The sequence below is a fragment of the Indicator indicator genome, chromosome 24 (genome assembly GCF_027791375.1).
Source record: "Indicator indicator isolate 239-I01 chromosome 24, UM_Iind_1.1, whole genome shotgun sequence".
NCBI lineage: Eukaryota > Metazoa > Chordata > Aves > Piciformes > Indicatoridae > Indicator > Indicator indicator.
Window position 1 is genome coordinate 15,425,663 of NC_072033.1, and position 14,780 is coordinate 15,440,442.

A 14,780-nucleotide genomic window follows, 5' to 3' on the forward strand; every position below is an offset into this window, starting at 1 on the left:
TTTTGTTTGTTTTGATTTGTTTTGTTCTTTTTGGTTTGGTTTTTGGTTGGTTGGTTGGTTGGGTTTGGGTTTGGGGTTTTTTTTGTTGTTGTTGTTGTGGGTTTTTTGTTGTTGTTCCTGGCCCAGTTTCACTGTCAGCTTTAGCAGCACAACAGCAGCAGCAGCAGCAGCAGCAGCCACCACTGCCCTGGCTCCAGCAGGATCCTCCCTGGAGCACTGTCTTAATTTATCCCCCACATCCCCCATGCCCAAGGCAGCCCGGGGCTGGAGCACCACAGCTCTGCCCCCTTCAACCGCGTTAGCCCCAGGCCCATCTCGTCACCCCTGTCACCCATCACTGACACTAACTCAAGTTGCCTGCGCTGTTGTAGGGGGCAGATGGACTGTCGGAGCCCGAGGGCATCTCTCTGAAACGCGTGGCAGTGGTGGAAGATTTCTTTGACATCATCTACTCCATGCATGTGGAGAGCTCGTCGGAGCCGGGCAAAGCACCCAAACATGCGGGGCAGAAGAAAACCTACCGAGCGGTGAGAGCCCCGGGCAGCCAGGGGACAGGGACAGGGACAGGGCTGGGAGGCAGGGCAGGTGGAAGAAGAGTGGTTGGAGGGAGGCAGAGGAGAGGGAGAGCCCTGGGTTGCCTGCTCGGGGAGGCGTTAGAAGGCAGAGCAGCTGTGCTGGGGAGTGAGCGGCAGCGGCTGCGCAGCGGGGACGGCTGCTGGGAGTGGAGAGCAAGTGAATCATACAAAGACAAGTGTCTGGGGGGGGATTTCGGGGGGGGAAGAGAAATGCTCCGTATTCCTGATGGGCAAGGGGATGTTTGCCCAGTCCCCTTGCACTCTGCTCCCTGCCATCTGCCTCCCTGCCTCCCTTGGCTGGAGGGAAATGGCTCACGTGGGCCTTGAAGGGCAGGAGCAGCCAGAAAGGGGCACGGCCACAGCCCACTCCTCTTCCCTGGCTGGGTGGATGCTCTGCTCTTGCCAGCCCTTGGCTGGGCTTCCTCCCGTACAAAATGGAGGCAGGCACCGAGCTGAGTCTCATCAGGTGCTCCACGGATGCTGAGAACCAGCTCTATCCATCCTGAAACCACTCTAGTTAGGTCAGGAATAATTTAGCTTGAAGTGTGCTTCTCCAGGGAGCTTGCTGTTTCTCCTGACTCTGCACAGCCCTGCCATGCAAACATTTGGGCTTTCCTTTTACAAGAAGAGCTGAATTTACTGTCCAAACCCGAGCTGCTCCCTTGAATCCCACAGCCCTAAGGACCCAGGTCGCTTAGAGACAAGAGAGTCTGGCTGGCAGCTCAGGTCTCTTGTGTATTCATCATCTCAGAGAGGTCTGTGCAGGCTGCCCTGGACTCCAGGATGATGCCTGAGATTATGCAGGGCTCAGTGTGCTGCCAGAGCAGGCTCAGGGGTGGAGTCTATCCTGCTGCCCTGCCTGTCCTGCATATGTCCCCTGGCTTCATCCATGGCTGCTTATGCTGGAGGAGCTGCCCAGTGCCCTACATCCCTCCCCCAAGGTACAACAGGACCCCCCCCTGCCTCCCCTCCCCCCTTCACCCTCCCCAGGGAGCTGGGCTCTGTGCTCACAGCTCCTGGCACCGTTCAGCACCCTGCATGCTCAGTTCCTGCCCCCATCGAACGAGAGGCTGGTGGCCAGGGCACATGCTGACCTTCCCTGACCAGGGCTGGGTGACCTCTTTATAGTCCAGGGCGGGGGACAGCCCCACAAGCATGACCACAATGCATTTCCCCAGCAGACCACCCTGACCCTCCCCTAATTCCTTCAATTCAGGTCCCTGGAGGACTAATCCGTGTCCTGCACAGCCCCGGGGGAGCAGGCTGGATCCGTCTGTTTTCCCAGGCCTGCTCACAGCAGTCAGAGAGAGCTCCACGCTCCACCCCTCGTCTCCCTCTTGAGCTGAGATCATCACATTAGCTGCCTGTATCCCCTCCTGACCTGGCAGGACGCTGCTGCCTGGGCTGCCTGCCCTCGCTCCTGCCCTGCCTCCCCTCAGCCGGGGCTGGAAGGTGAAATGCTCGCACCGAGCAGCCAGTGCCATGGCTCGGGGGCACAAAGGGACACTGCTGGGCGGCCAGCTCGGGAGGCATCTCTGGCTCTCCTGCCGTGCCTCTCCATCTCCCTTTTCCCCACCGTTTCTGATTAGAGGCACTGGAGAGTTTGCCCTTGTCCATGACCTCCGGAGGGAGGCAATCAGAAAGGGAGTTTGGATGGGAGATAACTCATCAGGGAAGCTGCCTGCTCTGCAGAGCATCAAATCAGCTGAGAAATAACAACTGGATCACTAAAATTAGCCCAACATTTGCAGCAGACACCGTGGGCTGGCTGGAGCAAGGGAGGCAAGGGGGGAAGCAGGCTCAGCCCCGCGGGCAGCCCTAGGGGACAGTCCCTGCCTGCTGCAGCAGCCCACGTTTGCCACCAGCAATTTTCAGTGTGTCCCCCCCTTGATGTTCCTGGGGGCCTCCCTAGTGCTTGGTGTGCTGCTAAACACCGCGCAGGCAAAAGGCTGCGCTGAGCGCCTCAGTCACAACAGAGCTCGCTGGGGCTTGGTAGCTAAGTAGGAGGAGAATCCCATGAGGACCAGGCGCTGCATCCTCCATTTGAAGGGCTGGGACAAGGTCCCTGCCTGAACTTTCCACCCATCTGGCATTAGCGGGTATGGGAAAAGCTCGGGCTCTGCTGCCGCTCAGTGGAGATGAATGGCTCTCCCTGCCATCACAACGGGTCATGGACTGCTTCAGCCACCCACCAGCCAGCCAGCCCTCCTCTGCCCCATCCTGCTGCTGCTGCAACACCCTTCGGTCCCAAGCTTCAGCATCCTTCTTTCCCGGAATGCAGAAGACCGCTTGGAATTTAGGGGGTCTTAATTTTAGTCACAAACCGAGGTGGGAGGGTGATGCCCACTGCGGGGATGGGGGTGGGGATGAGGACGTCCTGGGCTGTCCTGGCTCAGCCCCCTCCCCTGTCACCATCGAGGTGTCTGGTTGCAGCCCGGCTTCCCGTCCTGAGCCCCGCTTGAGCCCCGAGGACTGGCACGAACAATTGAATTGCTGTCTGCTTTATGACCCCACTTGTAAGTGCTGTGACCCCAGCAGGGGTCACAGCCCCTGGTTTGGGAACCGCCGTGCCGGGACAAGTCCCTGGGAGCAAACAGGATGGGTGATTAAGCAGGGGGAACCAAGCCCAGCCTACAGGAGGTGGGCTTTCCACCTCTTAATGCCTTCCAATTAAGACCAGATGTCTTCCTGGAAGATGGTTCAGGCAAACCACAGGCTCCTGGGCTGCCGGAGGACCTGGGTGAAGTTCCTGACTTGTGCTACACACAGAAGGTCAGGCCCCACAGTTTGATGGTCTTAAAAGAAATCTCCATTCAAATGGCCTCCTTCCCTTCCCCAAACAACCTGCTCTTGATCTCCAGAAACGCTGTCAGATTGCTGCTGGCAGGGATTAATTGGAGCAACAGGACCCTGACAGCCAGGAACCCTCTGTGGGGTGCTGGGGTCTGGCCAGGGTGTTTCCCTTCAGCCAGCCAACTCTTAAATATTTATCCTTAGCTTCTCCTCAGCTGTAAAACCCAAATATCCCACCAAGGGTCAAGAGACTTCCATTCATTACACTTTGTCAAAATGGGGTTTTTTTAATTCCCTGGCTGAAATATGTCACAGGAGGGCTGAGTGTGATTAACAGCAATTGATTGGCATTGTGGGGAAAAGTGACCTGCCCTCACCAGAGATTAATGGATTCCTCAGGTTGCTGCTGTGATGGCAATTAGCAATGCAAACAGTGAGCAGCCCCTGCTCCCTCCTTTGCTTCCTCACCTTCCTAAGCTTGCTTCTTTCCAAGCTCTGAGGAGAGGTGTAGAGGAGTTTCTGCCAAGGAGCAGGGAGTCCAAAGGTCTGTTTGTTTGCATCCCAGTGCCACTCTGGCACACCATTACCCTCCCAAAATCATAAAATCAGAGAATTGTTTGGCTTGGAGAAGATCTCTAAGGTCATGGAGTCCAACCATCATCCCAGCACCACCATGGGCACCAAACCATGTCCACAGGTGCCACAGCCTCAGGTTTCTTGAACACCTCCAGGGCTGGGGACTCCACCACCTCTCTGGGCAGCCTGTTCCAATCCCTGACCACTCTTGCAGGGAAGAATTTTTTCCCTGATCTCCAACCTAACCCTCCCCTGGCCCAATTTCAGGCCATTTCCTATCACCTAATACTAGAGATAAGAGACCAACCCCCACGTGGCTCCACCCTCCTTTCAGGGAGCTACAGAGAGTCAGAAGCTCTCCCCTCAGCCTCATTTTCTCCAGACTGAACGACCTCAGCTCCTCATCCATCAAGGGCTGCTCCACAGGGAGGGACTCAGGGATCCCAGGAGCAACCTGAAGGGCAGAGTGCGTTGCTGTGAGTGGTTGATGTTCAGGGCCAGGCTGGGCAGGTGAGGTGGGATGGTGCTGGTGAGCTGCTGTGCCCTCTGCCCAGCTCTCCACAGGTGTTCCTCTGGCCATGCAGCCCTCTGCCTGTCTCCCCAGATCGCAGAGACCTACGCTTTCCTGCCCAGGGAGGCTGTGACCAGGTTCCTGATGAGCTGCACCGAGTGCCAGAAGAGGATGCACTTCAACTCCAACGGCCTGGAGCCCAAAGGTAAGGGCCATGAGTCCTGCCAGCAGAGCTGATGCAGCATTTTCTACCAGCAGGGTGTCACTGGTAGCTGGCAGGATCCTGCCCTGCCAGTGGGAAGCTTCTTCACCCTAATGGGTTTCCCAGCCTGGGTTATTTATAGAGTGGGTTGGGATGGAAGGGACCCCCAGAGGCCACCCAGTGCAAGCCTCCTGCAGTCAGCAGGGACATCCTCCACCAGAGCACCTTGCTCAGAGCCTTCTCCAGCCTCACCTTGAATAGCTCCAGGCATGGGGTCTCAGCTCCCTCCCTGGGCAACCTGTGGCAGTATTCCAGCAGCCTCCTGCTGCACAACTTGTTCCTCACATCCACTCTCAATCTGCTCTGCTCTCATTTCAAACCCTTGCCCCTGCTCCTGTCCCTGCAGGCCTTTGCACACAGTCCCTCTGCAGCCTTCCTGCAGCCCCTGCAGGTACTGGGAGGCTGCTCTGAGGTGTGCCTTGAGCCTTCTCCAGGCTGAACACCCCCAGCTCCCTCAGCCTGTCCTTATAGCAGAGCTGCTCCAGTTACCCCCCAGCATTTTGGTGGCCTCCTCTGGACCCTCTCCATCAGGTCCATGTCCTTCTTGTGTTCAGGATGTCACCCACTGTCTTGACTCAAAGCAGGACACTTGACTAAAGGCCTGGCACTCTCTGAGCCATCTGCCCCAGAGCTTGGGATCCCTTTTCAGGAGGCAGCTGATGAAAAGGTTCATTGTTCCTTCAGGGGCTCCTTCCTCCCCACATCCCCCCAGACATGGCACCATCCCAGCTCAGGGGCAGCTCAGAGAACACCAGGTGCTGACCATCCTCCCCAGAGCAGTCCTAGATGTGGAAGCCATCATCTGGGCTGAGATCTAGCTGTCCTCAGCACCTTTGTAAATGAATGCCAATGGTCAATTCCATTTCTTAAAGCTTTATTTCCACCACCACCCCCCCCACCCCCCCCCCCCCCACTTCAGCAGCTCTCTTAAAAACATCTCACACAGAAGTCCAAGTTCTTACCCAGCAGGACTGGAAGGCCCAGGAGTGCCCTTCTGCTCCCTATAGTACCTAAGGAGTGACTAAGTGCCTGTGAAAATGTGTGGAGTAGATTAGATAAGGTAACTCCTCCTGGGGAGGAGTGTCTGGTTTCACTGCTGTGTGCTCAGGAATTTATCAGGAGCAAATCACCTAAACCCCATGGAGGTCAGGGAGGCATTGCCCAGGTGCACACCCAGGCAGACACAGACACAGCCATGGGTGGACCCCATGGTGCTAAAGGTCTTTTCCAACCACAGAATCACAGAGGTTAGAAAGGACTGGAGATCACCCAGAGCAGGTCACCCAGGAGCACATCCAGGTGGGTTTGGAAAGTCTCCAGAGAAGGATACTCCACAACCTCTCTGGGCAGCCTGCTCCAGGGCTCTGCACCCTCACAGGGACAAAGTTTCCCTTCCTGTTCTCATGGCACCTCCTCTGCTCCAGCTTGCCCCCAGTGCCCCTTGTGCTGTCCTTGGTCATCCCTGAGCAGAGCCTGGCTCCAGCCCTGCACATCTTGATCCCCAGCAATGAGGGCAGCCCTCAGGCTGCTCTGCCCCAGGCTCCAGAGCCCCAGCTCCCTCAGCCTGGCCTCACAGGGAGATCTTCCACTGCCCTCAGCTGCTTTGTGGCTCTGTGCTGGACTCTTTCCAGCAGTTCCCTGAAGTCCTTCTTGAACTGAGGGGCCCAGAACAGGACACAATAGTCCAGATGTGGCCTCAGCAGGGCACAGGTAAAGTTAAATTCAGTGAGATGAAATTGAGCTGTTCCCATCCTTTCCTCTTTCTCTTGTCCATTAAATCTCAACACATTCCATTTGTGATTACAAAAATCCCTCATTAAACATCTCTGTCACCAAACCCTGCAGAGCATTCAGAAGAGCAAATTGTCTTGCTCCTGGGGAAGCTCTGAACCACCCCTGGGCTTCTCTGTCTTTCACACTGTTATTAAATTAGGACAAGTATGGAACTGGGATCAAACCCATTTCACTTGAAACCATCCTGCCTGTTCCACCTGTCTGTCCAGCACATGGGATATGATGAGGTGGAGATAACTTCATGAGAAATGAAGCTGAAGGATCCCAGCAGCCCCCTCCTACGACACAGGACATGAGGATGTGCCCCTGGAGTCCCTCTGGCCTTTGCAGACAAAGCTGCTCTTTCTTCCCTACTTAGCTTCAAAAAGGAAGAAGGGTTCTGGGTTCTTAAGGCTCTAATCTGTTGCAGTGAAACAAATCCACAATAAAATTGAGGCTGCTGATGGCATTACTCCAGATTCCCATCAGGATGGGTTCTGGCAGACTCCAAGCATCAAAGCCCATCTACCTTCCTCTTCCTCCCCAGGTGGGGCTGCTGAGCTGCTGCTGCTGGGGAGCCTCATTGCTTCCTGCAGTGCTGCACCTGAACATGAGGCCATTTCCCCTTGTCCTATTGCTCTGTGCCTTCAGAGGTAGAAGAGATGATGCTGTGGACATGCTGTGGATGGAGAGCTCACAGGCTCCACTCTGATGATGGCAGAGCTGAGAAATTTTTGAGCATTCAGAGAAAAAAAAAAACCCACTGAGAATTCGCTTTCTGGGGTCTCTGCTGGCCCAGCTAGACAGAAAGATCTGCAGGAGCAGGCTGAAGGCAGAGTGCTCTCTAGGGCTCAGTCTGCTGCAGCCAAAGGAATCAACAGGAGCCATTTAAATTAAAGATCTTTTAAATGAAGTTTGTGGTTTAATGAGAGCGTTAAAAATAATCTTCAGCACCAGGTAGAGATATTTAATAAGTTGCCTTGATGTTAAGTCCTACTTGAGGGAATCCCAGCACAATTGGCCAGGCTTTGCAATGCTGAAGCAAGCTGCAGACCTGTGCCTGCTCAGCAGCCTCTGCAGGAGTCCCATTTGCATGGAGGTGCTTCTGAGGCAGCAGCACTGCTTGGGTTCTTCCTCTGCACCTTCCAGCTTGGTAGGCTGCAGTGCATGAGGTAGATTCCAGCCTGCTGCTCTAGGAAGAAATTCTTTCCAGTGAGGGTGGGGAAACACTGGCACAGGTTGCCCGGGGAGGCTGTGGGTGCCACCTCTCTGGAGGTGCTCAAGGCCAGGTTGGATGAGGCCTTGAGCAACCTGGGCTGGTGGGAGGTGTCCCTGCCCATGGCAGGGGGTTGGAAGTGGCTGAGCTTTGAGGTCCCTTCCAACCCAACCCATTCTGTGCCCCATGCCACCACTGCAGCCTTTCCTCCTCAGCTCCCTCCCCAGCTAAGCTGCTCTGATACCTCCAGCTGAGCATTTCAGAGGTCTTGCAGTCACCAATTCCCAGTTTCCTTGGGTTTGTGTGTGGGAGAGAAGAAGCCCAACCCAATTCCACAGGGCAGGCTCTGGGGTACCTCCACCTGAAAAATGTCACAAAAAGAATGATGGAATCACAGGATGGGTTGGGTGGGAAGAGACCTCTAAGATCATGGAGTCCAACCATGAACCCAGCACTGCCAGGGCACCACCCAGCAGCTAGGAGATCTGATGTCTACTCTGTGTTTGTTGGAAGCTACTAAGAACAACTTTTATTTCTTCTAGTGGGAGATGTCCCTGCCCATGGCAGGGGGGGTTGGAACTGGGTGGTCTTTGAGGTCCCTTCCAACCCAACCCCTTCCAGGGTTCTAGGATTCTGTGCAGCCTTTCCTGCAGGTGCCAGCAGTGCTTTGGTTTCTCTGTTGTCATCATGTCCTTGGTGGGGTCATGTCTGTGGGGGAGCCTCAGCTCCAGCAGGCAGCAGCTCTGCCCAGGGCTCTGAGCTGCTTCTAAAGACACTTTGTAGGTTTGTGCTTCCACATCCCTGTGTCTACCTCAGGCTTTCCCTCTGTTCCTCAGAGAGTGAACCACCTTCCTCCTTGGTTTCTGGGATCATTGACTACAACATGCCCCTCACCTCCACCTACCTGAAGCAGATGAAGCTGCGGGTGATGAACTCTCAGGAGCAGGTGAGTTGTGCTCTGGGTGTGGGGCAGTGTGGGCTGCAGGGAGTGGAGATGCTGGGCAGGTGCAGTGTGGAAAGATGCTTCTGGAAACAGTTGGTTTGCTTTGTCCAGGCAGGACAGGCTCTGAGCAGGGCCAGTGCTGGTGTGTGGAGGTTGGGAAGGCAGCACCTCTGGCTCGGAGAAAGCAAGCAGGGGGGCTGCAGAGTCACAGAAACACAGAGTTGCTGTGGTGGCAATTAGCAATGCAAACAGTGAGCAGCCCCTGCTCCCTCCTTTGCTTCCTCACCTGCTTCTTCCCAAGCTCTGAGGAGAGGTGTAGAGGAGTTTCTGCCTAGGAGTAGCTGAGCAGGGAGTCCAAAGGTCTGTTTGTTTGCATCCCAGTGCCACTCTGGCACACCATTACCCTCCCAAAATCATAAAATCAGAGAATTGTTTGGCTTGGAGAAGACCTCTAAGGTCATGGAGTCCAACCATCATCCCAGCACCACCGTGGGCACCAAACCATGTCCCCAGGTGCCACAGCCTCAGGTTTCTTGAACACCTCCAGGGCTGGGGACTCCACCACCTCCCTGGGCAGCCTGTTCCTGTGCCTGACCACTCTTGCAGGACAGAATTTTTCCTGATCTCCAACCCAAACCTTCCCTGGCCCAACTTCAGGCCATTTCCTCTCGTTCTATCATGATGGTGGAAGCAGCAGAGATGGAGGGGCTGCAGTCATTGCTTCTGCAGCCTGCTTGTGCCTTAGACACACTAAGAAACTCTCTCAAGAAGAATCTGCCATAAGCAAATGGGAATCTGCTGCTTTACCTCCTCCCAGCTGCCTGGGAGCTTTAGCAGGTAGGCTCTGAAAGCCAGACCTTGCTCTTGGTTGCTCTCTTAAACTCATCAGCATCTTGAGGAAGCTCAACCACAGCCACTCTACTCTCGTGTGCAAGGAGGGGGAGAAGGCTCTGTTGTGGCATGGGGGGTGTTAAACCACTGGATTTGGGGTTGGGAATGGGTAGGGCAGCCTGCCACAGGATCATCCCCAAGGCTGTGCAGTTCTCTGAGGTTCTGCAGCTGCAGGATGAGCTGTGGGAACCTCTGCACCATGGAAACAGGCTATAAAAAGCCAAGTATGTTTTACTTGCTCCCCACAATCTGCACTGGAAGCCAGTGCTGGGTTTCCTTTCCAGCACTCTGAAACCTGACTCTGCTCTGACATATCACTGCCAGCTGCAAGGAGGGGGAGAGTTTGCACTGTGCAGTGCTGGGGAACGTTGCTGGGAGCTTGGGCTGGCACCTGATGGCAATGTTTATCTCCTGGCACCCTAAAGGGATCTGCTTTAGAGCATCTCTCGCCAGGGTGTGAGGTGCCAGATGTGGGTTTGCTGTCAGGAGGTGGAGAAAGCTTCCTGCTGAAAGACAAAATGGCAGCTGGCAGGAGACTCTGGGGCTTTGGGGAGCTGCCTCCTTTGCCTGTGTTGGAGGCTTGAGGGGCTTGAAGGCTTCATTTGCTATAGGTTGTGTAAGAGCTCCTGAGATGTAGTGTGCCAGGGTCTGTGCCAGGGCTGAGCTGGGTGGTGGAACTATGGACAGCTCCAGGGCTGGGCTGAGCAGAGCTGGAATAAAGTGGGCTGGGCTGAGCTGGACTGAACTGGGCTGAACTGGGCTGGACTTAAACAAGCTGGATTTGGCTGAGCTGGGCTGGGCTAATCTGGGCTCCGTTGGACTAACCTGGGCTGGGCTAAGCAGGGTTGGGCTGAGCTGGGGACATGGAAGTGAATGGCTGTGCCACTGTGTGGCAGCTGATGGCTGCTTCAGGACCACTTTTGGATAATTGGGGTCTAAATCTAACCTTCACTGTGCAGAACTTCCTCCTGATGTCCAGCCTAAACCTCCCCTGCTCCAGTTTCAAACCATTGCCCTCACCCTGTCACCCCAAGCCCTTCTAAGCCGTCCCTCCCCAGCCTTTTTGTAGCCCCTTCAGATATTGAAATGCTACTGTAAGGTCTCCCTGGAGCCTTCTCCAGGCTGCACACCCCCAGCTCTCTCAGCCTGTCCCCACAGCAGAGGTTCTACAGCCCTCTGATCATCTTTGTGGCCTCCTCTGGACCTGCTCCATCAGGTCTATTCCTTTCCTGTATCAGGGGCCCCTGAATCCTGAGCCTCGAGGCTGCAGGCTGAGGGGTGCTTGTTTGGAGAACTTGGATTGGTAGTTTAGAGCTTTGAGAAGCTCACAGGCTGGAATTTGGGTGAGGTTTGTGCTGGAGTTGTCACTGGATGGACAGATCTAAGGTGCTGCTACCAGGGACGCTCCTGAAGCTGCTGAGAGCAGAAGCAGACACCATACAGGAACAACAACAAAAAAGGGACCAGCTGAGGTAACCAGCAGTTGTTGGTTTAGATCATCAATCAAAGGGGTTGATGTTGTTCCCTACCTCTAAAGTTTTCCTTTTCCTGAGCTCTCATCAGGATGTTGCAGTGCAGCTTTCAAAGCTTTTCAAGCTGCAGCAGTCGGAAGGAGGAAAATTTGCTGCTCAGGGTGATGCTGAACCTGATTCCCAGGAGCAAAACTGCAGCAGAGCAATTTCACTGCTCACACTTCTGAAGCATTTGAACCTTCCATCAGATCTGGAGGGAACCACAGTAGTCTGGAGAGGATACAAAGGGTTGGATCTGGAGGGGGAGGTACAAAGGGTTGGATCTGGAGGGGGAGGTACAAAGGGTTGGATCTGGAGGAGGAGGTACAAAGGGTTGGATCTGGAGGGGGAGGTACAAAGGGTTGGATCTGGAGGGGGAGATCCCAACGGGACTTGGATGCTGTCAGCTGCATGATCCAGGACAATCCCTGGCTTTTAGACTTGGGTTAGATGGTCTTCAAAGATCTCTCCCAAGCCAAGCCACTGTGTGATTCCCCTGGGGGAAACCAATGCCATGCTCCTAAGGCAGCTGTGCCCATTGCTGAGCTGCCAACACTGATTCTGTGTGAGGAGAAGGGGTGGAATAACCTCCCCAGCAGTGCCCTCCACCACACAGTCCCCTGCTGGTTTGCTCCTCCATGCTTCACACAGCAGTGCCATCCCTTGTTCCTGAGGGATCTTGGCTGTCTTTGTGGAGCATGGGCTGTGGAATCTGGGCTGCTGCTCTCCCTCTCCCCAGAGTGGGAGCTTTAGGATCAACTTGGAGTTGTTGGGGTTCCAGGTCCTCTGAAGATGATAGGCACAGTTTTGACTTTGCTGCAGATGCAAAGCAGGAAGCAAACACAACCAGCTTGTAAACTGCGCTGCCCAGAGGCAGGCTGCATGGTTTTGTCTATCCACACCTAACCAAGGCTCTTGGGCCCTCTCTTGCCCACCTTGCTGTGCCCACTTCATGCTCACTGACACCTGAGGGTGATGACAGAAACAAGTCAAGCCCCAGACTCATGATTCCCTTGGCTTTTGGCAGTGCTGCTGTGTGCAGCAGCACCAGGAGGAACTTGCCTCACTTGGGCTAATGATGACAGAATTTATGCCAAAGTGCCCTTTTAACTTCATTATTCAGGTGTGGATGTGACTGAAATTTCTGAGTGCTGCTGAGCACCTCAGTGCTTCGTGGGTTCATGGAATGGGTTGGGTTGGAAGGGACCTTAAGCTCATCCACTTCCAACCCCCTGCCATGGGCAGGGACACCTCCTACCAGCCCAGGTGGCTCAAGGCCTCATCCAGCCTGGACTTGAACACCTCCAGGGAGGGGGCATCCACAGCCTCCCTGGGCAACCTGTGCCAGTGTCTGTCCACCCTTACTGTCAAGAATTTCTTCCTTATCTCCAGTCTCAGTCTCCCCTTTTCCAGCTCAAAGCCCTTGCCCCTTGTCCTGGCACTGCAAGCCCTTGGAAAAGGGCACAAAGAGGTTATATCAGTTGGTGACAAACTCCCCAGGAGGCAGCACTGGTCCCTGGCAGCCCAGCAGGCAGCTGTGTGCTGAGCTGCATCCAGAGCAGGGAGAGCAGCAGTACAGGGAGGGGATTCTGCCCCTCTGCTCTGCTGGGACCAGACCTGCAGCACTGCCTCCAGTTCTGGGTCCCCAGCACAAGAAGGACCTGGAGCTGCTGGAGAGGGTCCAGAGATCACCACAAAGATGATGAGAGGGCTGGAGAAGCTCTCCTGTGGGGGCAAGCTAAGAGAGTTGGGGCTGTTCAGCCCGGAGAAGAGAAGGCTCTGGGGAGACCTTAGGGCAGCCTTGCAGTACCTGAAGGGGCTCCAGCAGAGTGCTAGGGCAGTGATGGAAGGAAGGAAGCACAGCCAGAAGAGCTGTGGGGAAAGTGTTTTATCTTTGCTGGGGGACAAAAAACAGGCAGGAGGGGAGCTCTGTGTGTGGCTGCCCACAAAATGAGGACTTCCTGTGCTGGTGTGATGGAAAACAACTGGGACCAGAGTGGCTTAAACTGTGTTCAGTAGGACACAGAGGGAGCTGCTGGGCTGGGAGCTTCCCTTCCTTCCCATTTTATAGCAGTTCTCACCCCTGTGAGGAAAATCAGGCCCCTCACCCTCCCTGAGTGCTGCTTTAGCCACATTTCAGGGTATCTACTGAGGCAGCAAAGCATCTCTGAACTCCTGACCTTCTCAATCTAGCAGCAGCAAAGGAAGGAACAGAAGAGATTTGATATTTCTCTCTGATGATGCTTCCAGCTCCATTTTCAAACACTAAATATTAACATTTTGAAGTGATTGGGTTGGGGAGTTTGTTGCCATCATTTCCCAGACCATCTTCTCTGTCTTATTCAAACTCAGCCCTGGTTTGATTTTTCTTCCAGGCCACACTGTTGGGTGTGATTTCCATTGGTGCCAAAGGTAGACTTGAAACAGACAAAATCCTGCCCAGCCTCACTCACTCTTTGCTCTGTAGATGTTGCTACTTCCTCATCAGACACCATCCCAGGCTGAGGAATTGGCTTTTAAAGGATACAGAAACCTTTGGAAAGGTTGCTTCAGTGCCTTGCTGGCTGAAGGTCATGCAGTCAGTGAATGGCAGGAGCTGCCCTGGGATGGGCAATAAGAAGAGCATTTTGTTGTTGTTGTTGCTGTGGCTCTGCCAGGCTGGCTTGGGAGTGTTGGAGGGGGTCAGGGCCTTGTCCTGCACCCCAGCATGCTCACCCCCAGCAGTTCCCTGCAAACCTTCAGCATGTGATGGGCATGGGTGTGAAGTGGGCTTCAGAAGATGATTGCAAGTCAGGTTTTAACTCAAAGAGCAGGACATCCTGGAAGAGGGGGGATGGAAGGGTTCACATCCCATGGGTGTACAGGGGGTTGGGGTGATTTGAGCCTCCTCTGTGAGATTTGGGAGCTCTCAGAGCCTCATAACCAAAGGTTGATTTGCAATATTAAGTCCTCCTCCTTCCACTCTTCCTTCTCCTTGGTCCACCCTTCCTTGTGCTTGCTGGCTTCAGTTTCTCAGAAAGCTCCAGCATTACCAGAACAGCTCAGATGCATCTTCCCCTGGCAGCATGTTTGCTTCTTTCTGCTTCAGATCCATCTGCAGGCTGGTCCTGGGGGTGCAGAGCTGGCACTGGGGAGCCAGGGAGGGGAGTGAGCAGCTGCAGAAGAGGACAGGCTGGGTTTTCATTCTCCTTCTTTTAGTTCACTGGGAGAATTGCAGACATCTCATTTCGTGTAGTGCACAGAGCAGACAAAAAAGCTGGCAGAGCTGGCAGCTGCTGGGGGAGGTCTTGGCCCTGGGTGTAGCTGTTGGAGTGCTTAGTGAAGGGATCCTGGAGACATGCTCTGTGTGTTGATGGATGTGCAGAGAAGGCAGGAGCAACGCAGGCAGTGTTTGGAAGGAAGTGGGATGATGTGTTTGCATCACATGAGGATGATAAGCTACTTCCCAGTCCATTAGAGAGGGTGTTAAACCTCTCCAGGAATAAATACCATCTCCATCAACTTGATGAGATAACTCTCAGTCAAGAGGCCTTTCTCAGGCTTGGGAAGATCTTGTTTCCTGCTGTTCATTTTTTAAGATGTTTCTGGAGCACTGCAGAAGATCCCTAAAGGATCCTTCCAAACAACAGAAGGAAATGGAACGGTGGCTGTGCCCTGGGTGCTGGGTGAGGTGGATCTGATCCAGGCTGGCTGGAAGATCTGCACCGGCACAGCCCTCTAGTGGGGACA

General features: G+C 54.5%; 1 protein-coding gene across 1 annotated transcript in view; it reads left to right on the forward strand.

Annotated features, from left to right (window-relative positions):
- NOL4L (nucleolar protein 4 like) overlaps positions 1-14,780 on the forward strand; it is a 62,076-nt gene that overhangs the window by 18,129 nt on the left and 29,167 nt on the right. The window contains exons 2-4 of the mRNA XM_054391852.1: positions 372-527; positions 4,549-4,660; positions 8,543-8,652. Coding sequence (XP_054247827.1) covers positions 372-527; positions 4,549-4,660; positions 8,543-8,652 — 378 coding nt within the window. The remainder of the gene's footprint in view (positions 1-371; positions 528-4,548; positions 4,661-8,542; positions 8,653-14,780) is intronic.